This window comes from Somniosus microcephalus, chromosome 2, assembly GCF_052327205.1.
Source record: "Somniosus microcephalus isolate GS21.2 chromosome 2, FLI_Smic_1.0, whole genome shotgun sequence".
In the NCBI taxonomy this organism is placed as follows: Eukaryota; Metazoa; Chordata; class Chondrichthyes; order Squaliformes; family Somniosidae; genus Somniosus; species Somniosus microcephalus.
In genome coordinates this window covers 28,676,470-28,690,276 of record NC_140988.1, presented here as the reverse complement: position 1 = coordinate 28,690,276, position 13,807 = coordinate 28,676,470, and the positions used below count along the sequence as shown (strand labels likewise).

At 40.2% G+C, this 13,807-nt stretch overlaps 1 protein-coding gene across 5 annotated transcripts in view; it reads left to right on the top strand.

Annotated features, from left to right (window-relative positions):
• The window catches only part of LOC147122630 (uncharacterized), a 63,257-nt gene extending 51,552 nt beyond the window's left edge, over positions 1-11,705 (top strand). For 4 of the 5 annotated variants that reach the window (XM_086008074.1, XM_086008084.1, XM_086008099.1 and 1 more), the window contains 4 exons: positions 1,803-1,894; positions 2,366-2,495; positions 5,729-5,783; positions 10,282-11,705. In XM_086008074.1, coding sequence (XP_085864200.1) covers positions 1,803-1,894; positions 2,366-2,495; positions 5,729-5,781 — 275 coding nt within the window. In that variant the 3' untranslated portion in view covers positions 5,782-5,783; positions 10,282-11,705. Of the gene's footprint in view, positions 1-1,802; positions 1,895-2,305; positions 2,496-5,728; positions 5,784-10,281 lie in introns of those variants that run through there. The other variant, XM_086008108.1, reaches the window with a different exon arrangement.
• Positions 11,706-13,807: the final 2,102 nt, after the last annotated feature.

Sequence of the window (13,807 nt, the reverse complement as noted above, 5' to 3'; positions counted from 1 at the left end):
AATAGACATAAAAACTGCAAATCTGAAATAAAACAAAATGTTGGAAATGCACAGCACATTAGCATCTTAAAGAAAGAGAGGACAGGTTAAAGTTTAAGTTAAAGATCAAAACCGACAATGGTCTACATCCAAAATGTTAACAGTCTTCTCTCTTGATAGATGCTGATAGACCTGCTGAGTATTTTCAGTAATACCTGCATTTTTTGATCATGTTCAACAATGTCAGAACCCTAGCCTCCTTAAAGTGGAAACGAACATTTTTTTAAATACTAGGAGTATCAGCCGTGGCTCAGTGGGTAGCACTCTCGCACCTGTGTCACAAGGTTGTGGGTTCAAGTCCCACTCTAGGGACTTGAGCACAAAATGTAGGCTGACGCTGGAGTGCTGCACTGTCGGAGGCGCCGTCTTTCGAATGAGACGTTAGACCGAGGCTCCGTCTGCCCTCTCGGATGTAAAAGATCCCATGGCACTATTTCAAAGAAGAGCAGGGGAGTTCTCTCTGGTGTTCTGGCCAGTATTTATCCCTCAACCAACACCTACAGATGACCATTATCACATTGCTGTTTGTGGCACCTTGCTGTGCGCAAATTGGCTGCCACGTTTCCTACATTGCAACAGTGACTACACTTCGAAAGCACTTAATTGGCTGTAAAGCGCTTTGGGATGTCCTGAGGTTGTGAAAGGTGCTATAGAAATGCAAGTCTTTCCTTTTTTCTTTTACTAATAGTAAGATCCTTTTATGTTAGAAGGACCCTTGTGTGTACATTGAATGGGTGTGTGTCATGTCTTAAATGATGCAAGTTGACAGCAACCTCCATTTCATGCAAGTCAGTTTGTAATCTGAAAACATCTTGATCCCTACCAGTAGTTTATTTTGATATGAATCCTCTTACTTCATTTATTGATAGGATCTCTATGTTCAAATATGGCAACTGAATTTGTCAAACAGCTGAAAAATAACACAATCTGGAAGAATAATTGCTCTGGTTGCTATGTGTAATGAAGTCATAAATACCTCCAAATGTAACAGGTTTGTGATGTTATTACACATATCATCAGAACACTTCTTTCCCTGTTACGACTTGAGAAAGCACCATAGATGGTATTTCTATGTGCTGAGGTCCTTTTATTCAATGGTGTATTGCTGAAGCTAGTGCTCCTAAATACATTTCAAGGGGTAATTTTTTTATTTTGTGTTGCCAGTGGACAGCATTGCCCGCCAGAAATCTGAGTGTGCTGCAACTGATTGTCAAACCATTTAAATTAATGGGCGGCAAAATCATTCACAGACCTTGAATTTCTCCAAAACTCTGCTTTCTGCCTCTTAACCAATTTTATATCCATGCTGCCACTGTTCCTTTAATCCTGTTTCAATTTTACTAACAAGTCTATTATGTGACACTTTATCAAACACTACTTTTAAAGTCTACAACATCAGCTGCACTACCATCATCAACATTTTCAGGATTATTGAGAAAGAGCAGGGGGACTAATTGGATAGCTCTATCAAAGAGCCACACAGGCACGATAGGCCGAATGGCCTCCTTCTGTGCTCTAAGATTCTATGAACCCTCTCCATTATTCCATCGAAGGACTTAATCAAGTTTGTGAGACACGACTTGCCTTTAACAAATTCGTTTTGGCTATCATTAATTAACCCTTTTTTTCCATGATCTTTGGAAAAGTATTGACAAATCATTCCGGGAGTCCTAATCGGCAGCAGAGATGCGAGTCCAGGCATGAGTAAGACATGGGGATAAAATCCAAAAAGAAAGTCACTGTCTGTTTTGTTTCACTCCTAGTAAGAGAGTTTGAACTTGGTGAACTTGCAAAATCTTTGGAGCATGCACAAGATGAGCATGAAAATTTAAACCAACAGTTGGAAGGTTTGAAGGTAATTTATATTGTTCTTTCAATGTTCAGTTTGTACTTTATTTACATTTCCTGAATGACTCATTCAATGGTCTTGCAAATGCATGTTTTCTTTAAAAATGCATAATAACTATGGCTGCGCAGTGTATACTGGATATTTAATATTCAATGTAAAATGCATGATGTTGTCTTTGGTGAGAAGGTAACAAGAAACCACTATTTTCAATCTGACTTTGTAGAGCCAAATAGTGCTTAAAAAGATTAAAACTCTGCAACAGTAAACTGTTAATTCTGCTTCATTCTGAGTCATTACAAGTGATATTGGCTTGTCACTGTATCTGATATCTTTGTACGTAAAATAAAGATTTTACCAAATGTTTTACCATCTTAAATGCATTAAAACTATTTTATGTAACTTATTTTAATTATCTAGATGGGGCTCTAGTATGATCTGTGGCTGTTCCATGATTTCTCAGAATGTTTTCTATCTCAGAATCGGAAGATAAAGTTGGAAACCGATCTTGCAAATTTGAAAGCCTATGGGGCATCTTTGGATGCGCAACTGGAAAGTTTAAAAATGGTTCCAATGCTCTTTCAGTTCCACATTCAAATAATGGATAATGGTAAGTTATAAATTACACTGCTGATCAGTTCTCTTTATTATTCCTTCCATTCCTTTGTCCTATATGAACACCCCCTGAAGGTATTGTTAGGATAGTCAAAGCCTGTAGTCTTTGCCTTTATGTACCAAGAATGAGAGTCCAACACGCCAGAGTCAAAGTTTTTAAGTTTATTGAAGGGAATGACACTCACGACACTCATGATGATACGGTGGTTGTGGAAGATCTCGCGTTCACAGTCACTGAGCTCAGTAGTAGAGCGATCCGCCCTCAAATTCCTGACCGCATTACACCGTCTCACCTTTTATTCCCTAGCTGTGGACCATCACCTCGTATTTTGCATCCTGTGAACTTTACCCTCAGTTTGTATTAGCTCGGCATTGCAGCAAATAGTCAGCTCTGTTGGCTCCAATTAGTACCAGTTAGATGAGGGCCTATGGCCTTTAGTTTGTTTATTGCTGGTGGTCACAAGATAGAGCACAGGCTCCCTGCGTGATCAAATACAAGAACTCGGAGCTTTACGTAACCTCCCTGCACGATCAGGTTAGGAAAAAGGTAAAAACAACTCCTGTGTTGCAGAAACTATAGAAAGAACAGACAATTGTCCTTACCAGCTACGGTTGGGGGGGCGGGGGGTGGGGGGGATTTGTGAGAAGGAACATTGGTCTTGAGGGACTGGACTTGTTTGGCCATGTTCCAAATTCCTGCTGCTAGGCAGATTTCTGGAGAAATTGTCTGTTACAAAATGGAGCCTTCACTATAAAATGGATTCCTTAGCGCAGCCTTTCTTGTACTCCTAACAGTATCCACCTTTAGTTTATTTTCTCCTACTGTCAACATTGTAGCGTGCTCCTTTGGAGCGTTGCTGGATGGATCATACATCTCCATCTCTCAAGGTCCTTGGTTTTCCTCACAGCAGAGAAGACCCCTATACTCTGGGACCAGAGGTCAACTGTAACGGTTGAGAGCCAAGTGCTTCTAGGCCTTCCAGAGGGCTGTTGCCAGGTCTTTGGAGGAAGGGCTCTGCATCTCCTGGATGTATCGTGTGACTGGTCAAGGCTGGCCACGTGCCCAAACAGCGATTAAATTCCTTTTGGCAATTATGACAGGGAGGTTAGGCAATCATCTTTTTGAGCTTGCTGTTGGTGGCATAGTCACACCACCGAATGCGACAGATGCGGTGAACACACCACTGGTGTTCTGTGTCAGTTTTTGCCCTGCCTGCTTGCAAGACATTGCAAGTCTCTAATGCATACAGGGGATTTGGAGTGATGTAGGTATTGTACGGGGGAGATTTTCTTCGGAGCTGGAGATGCGATGATCTAATGTTCTTGTCCGGGCTCATCATCGCCTGGAGCATCAGCACAATTCTGCGTTGTATTTCTGGGGTGCTTCGACGTGACTTATGGATCATTAATCCTAGAAACATTAACTGCTCCACGTGTTCCACAATCTCTAAATTAGGCGAACGTAGGGAAAGTCACTGAGCGACTGGACTTTTGCATTTTTCCAGTAGACTTCCAAGCCCATGACACAGAGGCACGTCCCCTGGTGGTGGGTGGGGGAAGTCCTTCTTGTAGAAACCCGGAAGGGTTGTGTTAAGTCTGTGGGTTGTATTATAAATAATCACAGACTCCACTGTTAACAAAATAAAACACGTCTTTACTATTCAGAGGCTCGGGCGATTCTGCCCTAGTTAACGTATCACAACCCTTATATACTGGTGTGGTCACTATCGGTATTACAGTATACATGAGCCAATAGATAGTGCCACCCTAAAGTAGTACTCTTAAAGGCGAACGGTTACATTCTATAGTTCCCTTAAAGGTAAACGGTTACATACACAACAGGTTGCACCAAATAATATGGAATAAAGTGCTGTGAACCAACTGAATCGAGGAGAGGGGAAACTCCGATTACAAACCTGGGCTAGATTGGCTCATTGGCCTTAATTGGTAACCATCCTAGAGTAACCATGACTGAGCATCGTGGATGTAGCACACCAATCCAGCAGGTTGGCTGGAAAATCTCTTGCCTAATTAATTGGTATATTATTCTGCATTGTCTGTTGTGCGAGTCACCAAAGGGCGTGCCTTCCGGTGCCCCACTAGCTCCAGGTGATAAATTGACTACAGCAAGGGGGAAGCATCTTTCGGCACCCTGCTGGCCAGAGGTGTCCAGGTGGCAACAGCAACATCATCTAAAATCATCACCCACATGATTAGTAGAAAAGGTGTTAAGCACCTCCAAGATGGTGATGTCTGTGCACTTTCAATGTGCGCACCATGAATGATCCTGGTGTGTCGTCTCTGCTTTTGAAAGAATTATCGCGACTTCATATTTTGTTTGTTACACTACATGCAGTTAGGTGGCGAGGCTCTGGGGAGCTGTAGCGGGACGACATGTCATACCTGTGGTCTGGTACATCGTATTGGTTGCACTGCAGTATATTAATGCTGCATGAACATTACTCCCTTTCTTTTTCCTTGAATATTGGTTGGGAAACCAGGCCAGGACCTTAAATTATTAGTGCAATGCCAAAAGTCTTATGCAAGTTGTCACTTTTTTTAAAATCCAGTTTTCTCCCCTCCTTTCTTGAAGGAATTGTTCCACTATGGTTCCATGAATACTGGTAATGGAATGCCCAAAACCTCTACATGATGATATATTTATCTGTAAACTACATTGGTTCTGGGTCTCTAACCTTCTCCAGCCCTGCATCCCTCTAAGATATCTGCGCTCCTCCAATTCTAGCCTCTTGTGCATCCCCGATTTTCATTGCTCCACCTCCGTGTCTTCAGCTGCCTAGATCTATCGCTCTGTAATTCCCTCCCTAAACCTCTCGGCCTCCGTACCTCTCTCTTCTCCTTTAGGACCCTCCTACCTCTCGCCTGTCCTAGTATCTCATGTGGCTCAGTGTCAAATTTTGTTTGATAACACTCCTGTGGAGCACCTTGGGACAGAAGCTGTGCGCTAGTTTAGCAAGTACTGTAATAGTGTCATTGACAGTGTAGTCTGCAGCTTTTCTAACTAGTTTTGATGTCAGTGTTAGCCTATTTTAATCCATAAATCGCAGTCATTTTATTTTAGTTTTCATGAGTCAGGCAGTAAAACCAAGTATCTCTGGTACATGTTTTCACAAAATGACCTTTCAGCAGTTTTTTTCACAACTTGGTAAGAAAAATGTACTGGCAGTCAGTACAAATCTAACATAAAATCTTTGTTTTATGACTTAGGAAATTGCATTCGGCAGAAACAGTGCCTATCTCTGGATACACTCATGAAGTAAAGGTGAATATTTTCCCCAAACAATTTAATACAATTAATAACTCATAAATTCACATTGGTTATCGCCGATTTATATGTTTGTCGGCATACTACAGCCTGAGAGTAGTCAAAATGAAATGATACTACCTCCTTGCAATGGTCTTGCACTGCTTGTCAAAATTCAGTTTGGGCAACTTTCCATTTCATTAATGCTACAGTTTGAATTGATACCAAGCCAAAACCTCTTTCTTCGATGCAAAATGAGTAGCATAACTGCCCAATAAAGGACACCAATTTTCACTAGAGAATAAAACCTGATTGTAGTTGCACATTGCTTTGATCACAGAGTCATCCTGAGAAATAGTTGGCTTTCACTGTAGTACAATGCCACAAGAGTCATGGTTCACTGTAGTAGATTGTATGCAGAGGAATGCATGGACTGGCGTGCACTACAAGACAATAACAAGCCATGAGATTACAATGCTATAACCCATGGTTCATTTTAGTGAAGTCTTATTTTGCATCTCTCACAGTTGAATGGTGTGAAGTTGCTATATTTGCGCGGTAGATACAAACTGAACTCGTCATAGAAAGTGAAGTCTTGTAATTTCAAGTCTAAGTGGCCTTTTAATGACGTGATAAGTGTTAATTACTGCCACTCAACCTCTGGCACTGAAAATTAACTATTACAAGTGTGGAGTCTCATTCCTTCAGTTATTAATTGTTGGAGATTTTTAAATGTAAAATTAAAATTTTTAAAAACTTTTCCATACTGTCTCTTTTCACCAATCTTTCTTTCCCTCTCTATTTCTCTTTCTGTACCTGATTTGATACCAACTTTAATGTATATTTCCTTCTCAGTTGTTGCGCTGTTAATTTCTCAATTCTTCAATCTGATTGGTTAAGAAGATACACACTTGCTTGCCCTGTTCACTCAGGTCCCAGATGCCCAGTTTCCTTCGCTGCGATATTATCAGCTTGCACTTTCAGCAACTTGCCACGCAATACATTTAAAAACCTAAACGGGCAAGGGCAAGTCTAACTATGGCAGATGCCGTTAGATGCCCTGCCACAGCAAAATCTGGACCATTGTGCTTGAATTGCAACATTATACCTTGTAATTGTAACCTCAAGTGGGGTTCTTTTGAATGCAGGTTACAGTGACATATCATGCTCTAAATTTTAAGTATCAAACATCATCAGTGGTGATGCACTGCAGTTCTTTTGTAAGTGTGAAAGTCTCATCAGTCCTTAACATGGTTTTTTGAATCATAGCCTTTGGAAAGAACCAGTAACATAATGTCAATAGTGCAATATTCCATTTATTGAATTGATGATTTTTAAATGCATTTGGGGACACGTCCTGTTGTGGCGTAACCTGTTAAAACAACTGAATCTCAACATGTGACAAAAGGAGTTTGCTTGTTTTAATTGAAAATATAACTTGCTGGATTAGATTAAGACATCTTGAATTAAAAGGGAATCCTGAAAATGGTAAGAGACAAATGTAATCTCTTAGCCCAATTTTGGCCCCAGTTTCCTATCGGGTGAGCTCCTGATCATGATCCAGGAGGTACCGACAAGCAGAAGCTAAACACTTTCTGCTTGCAGGGAAGGGAGAGCGAGTAGGTCTGGTCTACTCATGTATGCTGACTGTGGCCTCTATATTGAGTAGGTTTCTGTTTTCCCCCTTTGCCGTAGTTCATTCAGTGTTGTAGTGGAGGGAGAAGAAAGAAATACACGTAGCAAGGCAAGACTGACTCTGCAAGGGTGGGAAAAGTCTGCTGGTTCCCCCAGATTAAGTGCTCGGCTTAAAGGAGCTGAAACTACCTTAATGCATGGCTGCACCCTAAAGGTGGGGAAGGCAGTTTTTGTTGTCTGTGTGATGTATATGAAATGGTAAGGATATCTTGGATCATTTCTAGACGGCTCCATTTTTGGGATTCCTTTCCGTCTTTTTGAAGTTTGTTAATCAATTGTATTTATGGTTATTATTAATCTGTTCTCTTATTCTTTTCTTGTATAATGCAAATTATTGTACACCATATCCAGTGTAGATTTGATGCACTGTGCTAGCTACCACAACATTGACCACTGTGAATGGGAGCGGGGTACGATAGTCTGATAATTAACAGCTGCTTTCTCAAATCTTCAATCCTTTAAGCCCAATGAAGATGAATGTTGATAATGAATACAAGTTTAACTACTACTATCATTTTAGATGGCATGGTTTATATATGTTATTCCTGTTACTATGTGTTCATGATATATTTCAACAAATTCTGCAGAATTCTTACATAAGGGATGTCAGGCTTGACTGGGCACCTGCCTTTCTAGAAAAAAAGGATAATAGCCCTCAAGACATTCAGCTAAATGCAAATCTTAATTCATTATGATTTGTAGGCAAAGCCTAGACTTTTAAGAGCTGAGTGAGGCAGATTACAAATATTTGGCAAACCTACAATGTGGAGATGTCTTAAAATGCTGGTTGTATTCTGTAGGTGAGGATGTTGGTGAGGATGTTCCCAATGATGGGTGAAACTAGAACTAGGGGGCATAATCTTAGAATAAGGGGCTGCTCTTTCAAAACTGAGATGAGGAGAAACTTCTTCACTCAGAGGGTAGTAGGTCTGTGGAATTTGCTGCCCCAGAAAGCTGTGGTAGCTACATCATTAAATACATTTAAAACAGAAATAGACAGTTTCTTAGAAGTAAAGGGAATTAGGGGTTACGGGGAGCGGGCAGGAAATTGGACATGAGTCTAGGTTCGGATCGGTCATGGCCCTGTGGGTAACGAAGCGGGCCCAGGGGCCGTGTAGCCTGGTTCTGCTCCTACTTCTTGTGTTCTAATTATGTGTTAGATTTCAGGAGATGGTTCTATTCCTGTTCCTGGCTGGGGTGGAGATCACCTTTTACAGAAGGTAAGTACTGTAGAATATATAGGGACAGTGATCTCCTGGACGAGTTTCAATCGCCTAGATGGGTCGGAGAGGAATTTCCCAGATTTTCTTTCCTCCCAAATTGGCCATTGGGTTTTTTATCTGGTTTTTCGCCTCTCCCAGGAGATCACATGGGTTCGGGAGGGATGTAGAGTGATAGTAGATTTGAGGTTAGGATCAGATCAGCCATGATCTTATTGAATGGTGGAGCAGGCTCGAGGGGCCGATTGGCCTACTCCTGCTCCTATTTCTTATGTTCTTAGTGCCACTGTGAGCAAGTGAGACCTGCGACTGAGGTGATTCAAATTGTCATTTTTTTAAAAGTTGTTATAGAAGTAATACAAAAAAATGTTAATTTTTAAAAAATTTATTTTTCAATCAGTGGTTTCTTAGCCTTTAAACTTGAGCTTATCACCTCTCCTGACAGCTCTGCTGGTGAACAACTGATCTACACACAGATCATGAAAGACCCAGATTCAATCCAGGGCCTGTGCTGAGTTAGCTGATCTTAGTTGGGGTGACATTAACACCAGTACAGTTGGCTACAGTGCCCTGGGTTAAGGAGAGGAAAAATCATCCTGGGTTCCTGCTCCTTATTGCTTCCTAGTAATCCCTGCTGGACGCACATGCATGGGCATCAGGTGAGGAGAGGGTTGGTTTCAGCTACGATTGCCCTGCGATTGAGTAGCCTGCCAAGTTTCATTGTCAATGCTTACACATGAAAACTAGCTGTTTTGGTGAGGTACTAAAGGGAGACTGGCATCTGGGAGCCGTATCCTAATAAGAAGCTAGCAGCCCCTTTAGAGGAGGTGAAAAGAGAAAGTTGACAACTGATCTTTAGCTTGTATTTGTCTTTGCTTGAAACTGGGCTCGATTTCACCCATGTGGGTGAGCGTATGTGGCTCTTGTCATGTTTTTTTTAAATTTGTTTATGGGATGTGGGCGTCACGAGCAAGGCCAGCATTTATTGCCGATCCCTAATTGCCCGTGAGAAGGTGGTTGTGAGTCGCCTTCTTGAACTGCTGCAGTCTGTGTGGTGATGGTACTCCCACAGTGCTGTTAGGCAGGGAGTTCCAGGGTTTTGACCCAGCGACGATGAAGGATCGGCGATATACTTCTAATCTCAGGATGGTGTGTGACTTGGTGGTGGTGGTGTTCCCATGCACCTGCTGCCCTTGTCCTTCTAGGTGGAAGAGGTCGCGTGTTTGGGAAGTGCTGCCGAAGAAGCCTTGGCGAGTTGATTTCAGATACACCGTACACAACCCAGACACACACACCATGCTAAAATCTGACGATCGGGCTTTTACATGTAGCCTTGTTCATGATGTTGTAACAATACAACAATATTTGACTCAAATTTCCTGTGTGTACTTCCCAAAGTGTAGCAATACTTCCTTCTACCTGTAATGTTTCACTATTTACTGAAAGTGCCAATGCTCTCCTTTGGATAGAAGCTGTAATGTGCCCTGCTCCTTGAACCAAAGCCAGACAAGTTAAGCAGCCCAAATTCATTTAACAGTTATGTATAAGTTACTGGGTAAAAATAATTTAAATTGTAACAAACAATTTGTGTGATTTTACAGAAACACTCCCATTTGCAAAAGCCTTTGTTAACAGTACTGTATATGAAGAATAAAGAAGTTGAAGGATGAAGAATAGAAAAGGTTCTGAAGAAGCAGCTCAGGTCAGATGTGAACATTGAATTTCACTGGGTTTCTATCTGTTTAGAGATTTTGTTGAAGTTGACTTTTATGGATTGGACTCATCGGTGTTCTTTTTTTAAACGCAAATGATTTTCACTGTTTAGTATATTTGTGCTCTGTATCCTGTTATAAAAGCATGTAGCAGATGCATTTTTTAAACTAGATAATACATGTGGTGCAAGTTGTACTTTACAAATGCACATTACTAATGTTAAAATTGGCAAACAGGCCATCATCTTCACACTATTATTGCTGGCTAAGGTGTGATGGGATTAGTCTTGGGACGGGGCAATTTACTGGACCATTTAAGTCCAGTAGTGAAAGATGTTTGTCACCAATGTTCCCTGCTGAGAGGCCCCGCACAGCTGACTCAACGGCGTTCCAATGGTAAAAACCGCGCATGCGCAGTAATTTGAATGGGCTGCGCAGTCCCTTAAAGGGGGCGGGCACCCCAAAAAAATAGCAGGCACACTGTTTGTCACGGTCACGTAATACCTAAACATAGTGCAAATCAATGTTTTTTCTTTCCCTTTGCCTCTTTTGGATAGAACACTACAGTTTTGTGATTAAATTATCTTTTCCTATGTTTTGCATGTACCAAGTGTCACAGTATTTTTTACATGCAATGATATAAAGAAATACCTTTTACAACACATGTAAGGGAAAGTGGTCTCCATTTGTGTTTTTTCTACAAACTGAACTGTGGTTTGCCTTTCATTTTTTTTTAAATTATGTATTTTAATGGAAAACTACTTTGCCCAGTTTTTTGAAACAGCAGCCAATGTGATTTTTCACAGTTGTACTTGTGTTATTTGCTGCCAGCTATTCAACACATTATCAAATGTTTTGTACAAAATGTACATGTGTATCATACCAGTTTTTTTAAAGTGTAAATTGGCTAGTGATTTCAAAGCATATATTGTGCTGAAGTACAACATTATTTCCAGTTGGTGATTAGCACTATATATTCTTGGTGCCAATCTAGAAGGAAAGATTGCCGGTAAATGGCTATTGTCTTATACGTCCATCAGTTGGTGCTATGGTAGTGAGACTTTTTAATTGCACTTTCATATATGAATCATATTGTAGAATGTGTATTTTTAAATGACGCTTAAGAAAACTATGAACTCTTGTTTTATAGATATAAAAAAAATTATGTTTTGGTGTTTTAAATGTTTACTAAATCATTGAGAACACAAAGTGTTTTCTATATAGTATTGCTACATTTGGACAGAAAAAGTACTGTATATTTATTTTTATTGTGAAAGTACTGTTGAATAAAATAAACTTTTTTTTAAAACACTTATTTATATTTGCTGCTTTGCTGCTAAGGAAAACTGCAAAATTGCAGTTGTACTCCTATTTTGTGTTTGTGATGCTGCCTTCCATATTCTAGTGATGATCAAATCTCGAATAGTATTTGCACTGCAAAAGCAGCTGGTAATAATGGGGAGTAACATCATTCGCTCAAAAGGAGGAAATAAAAATCTACGGTGCTGACAATTGGGCAGGAAAATATATTTATAGGTAGATAGCGGGATGGATTAGCTTGAAGGGATTTGATTTGTACCTGTCGTAGAAGGATAAACCATCAGCCATTGTGATACTTAGACTTTATTCTATTTAGTTTACACTGTCAAAAAAACTTTTCTGGTAAAAATTTTGCTCATCAAACTTGACCGATCTCACTGCTGGAGAAAGTAACCTTTTTCCATTTTGGGCACCTAGCACAGCCAGGTGCCCAGTAAATCTCTGCTGCTCTACCCCAACATTGTACCTCGACTCAATCGTCGTAAAAAAAAGTTGCACCAATATATCTTTATCCACTTCCTACACCAGCTAACTTGGTGGCATTTTGACTTGATTCTGCTAACCAAATCCCACTGGCCTATTTAAAATAGGTTTGTAAGTAACATTGCCAGTGTGGTGCCAAATTGTGCTGAATCGCGGACAATTTAACAACTAATTTATCAGAAAATATGTAAAGGCAAATAATGAACTGTTAGCGTAAAGTAGTGAAAAGGTATGCCGTATAATTATATGCACGTGCACACCAGCTGAGCTCCTGTGGTGTTGCTCATTGACAGGCTGAGTTCTGGAGCATGGTTCGCTGTTCAGAAAGGGAGAGAAAGCTAAGCTGGTTAACTATAGCCTAACATCAGTTCTGGCCAAGCTCTTAAAATCCATAATTTGAGATAAAATTAGTAAACATTTGGAAATGCATAGGTTTATTGAAGGAAAGTTCTGTTCGATAAATTTAATAGATTTTTTTTTTTGACGAACAGACACATTGGTTCGATAAAGAATATGCAATAAATGCAGTGTATATGGATTGGCAGAAGGTGTCTCAGTAAAGAAACTTGTTAGAATATTTCAGGTGTATGATACAAGAGAAAATGTAGCAGCACGATAGGAAGTTGCATAGGAACATGAATACTGATGTATCATTTCGTAGATTTAGTCTTTTGGGCGCAAAGTTGATAAAACCCAATTCAGTGTGTGTATCACATCAAAGTGTTAACTGAAAGATGTAGAACTTTGTTGTCATTTGCTCAAATGTTAATATTGATTGACAATAATGTAAACTCAATGCAATGTGCTCTGAGTTCTTTCTTTCAAGTTAATTTTCATTTAAAATTTCTGCTCCAAAGGTAGCTCTGTAAGATTGCCTTTTTTGTGGTTACAGTACTAATGCCGAACTGATGACTAATGAATACATTAACATTAGACTGTGGTTTTGCTGTTTGTATAGGACATAAGATTCCACTGTATCAATGCCAAATATGCAGTATGATTGAAATACAATTAATATTCCTTTGTAGAGGCGAGAGTCATCAGCCATTGTGACACTTACATTTTTCTCTACCTCATTGAATCTACGCTCTGGTTAATTTTGATTTATGTTTTAAAATACAGGAAACTTTTTTTTATCCGGCACCGACAGGACCGACGTGGTGCCGGTGCATCAAAAATTCCAGATAACCGAAAGCTATAGTAAAAGATACGGAGTGGAGAGCTCCGTATAAAGCAACAAACCCTGTTGCTTAGCAACAGGTTCAGAACAATGGCCACAAGTTCCAAGCGTCTCTGTAGTTTAGCAACAGCTGCAGCCACACCCTTGCACAGCAACAGATCGAGGAAGGCAAGTAATAAAACTTACCTGAACCAACTCCTGAATTTTGCCGGTTAACCGAGATTTCCGGTTATTTAGGTGCCGGTAAATCGAAAGTTTCCTGTACCTTTTAGTGAAATTTTGTACTGATCAAACTGAGGGCCGCTGGTAATGGAGAACAGAAGATTTTTCCACTTTGCGTACTCAGTGGCAATATCGAGCCCTTTTGGGTCAGTTCCAATGTTCAGGTTTGTAGAAAAATTTCTGTTTTTGTAGCCCAATGATATGCATTAA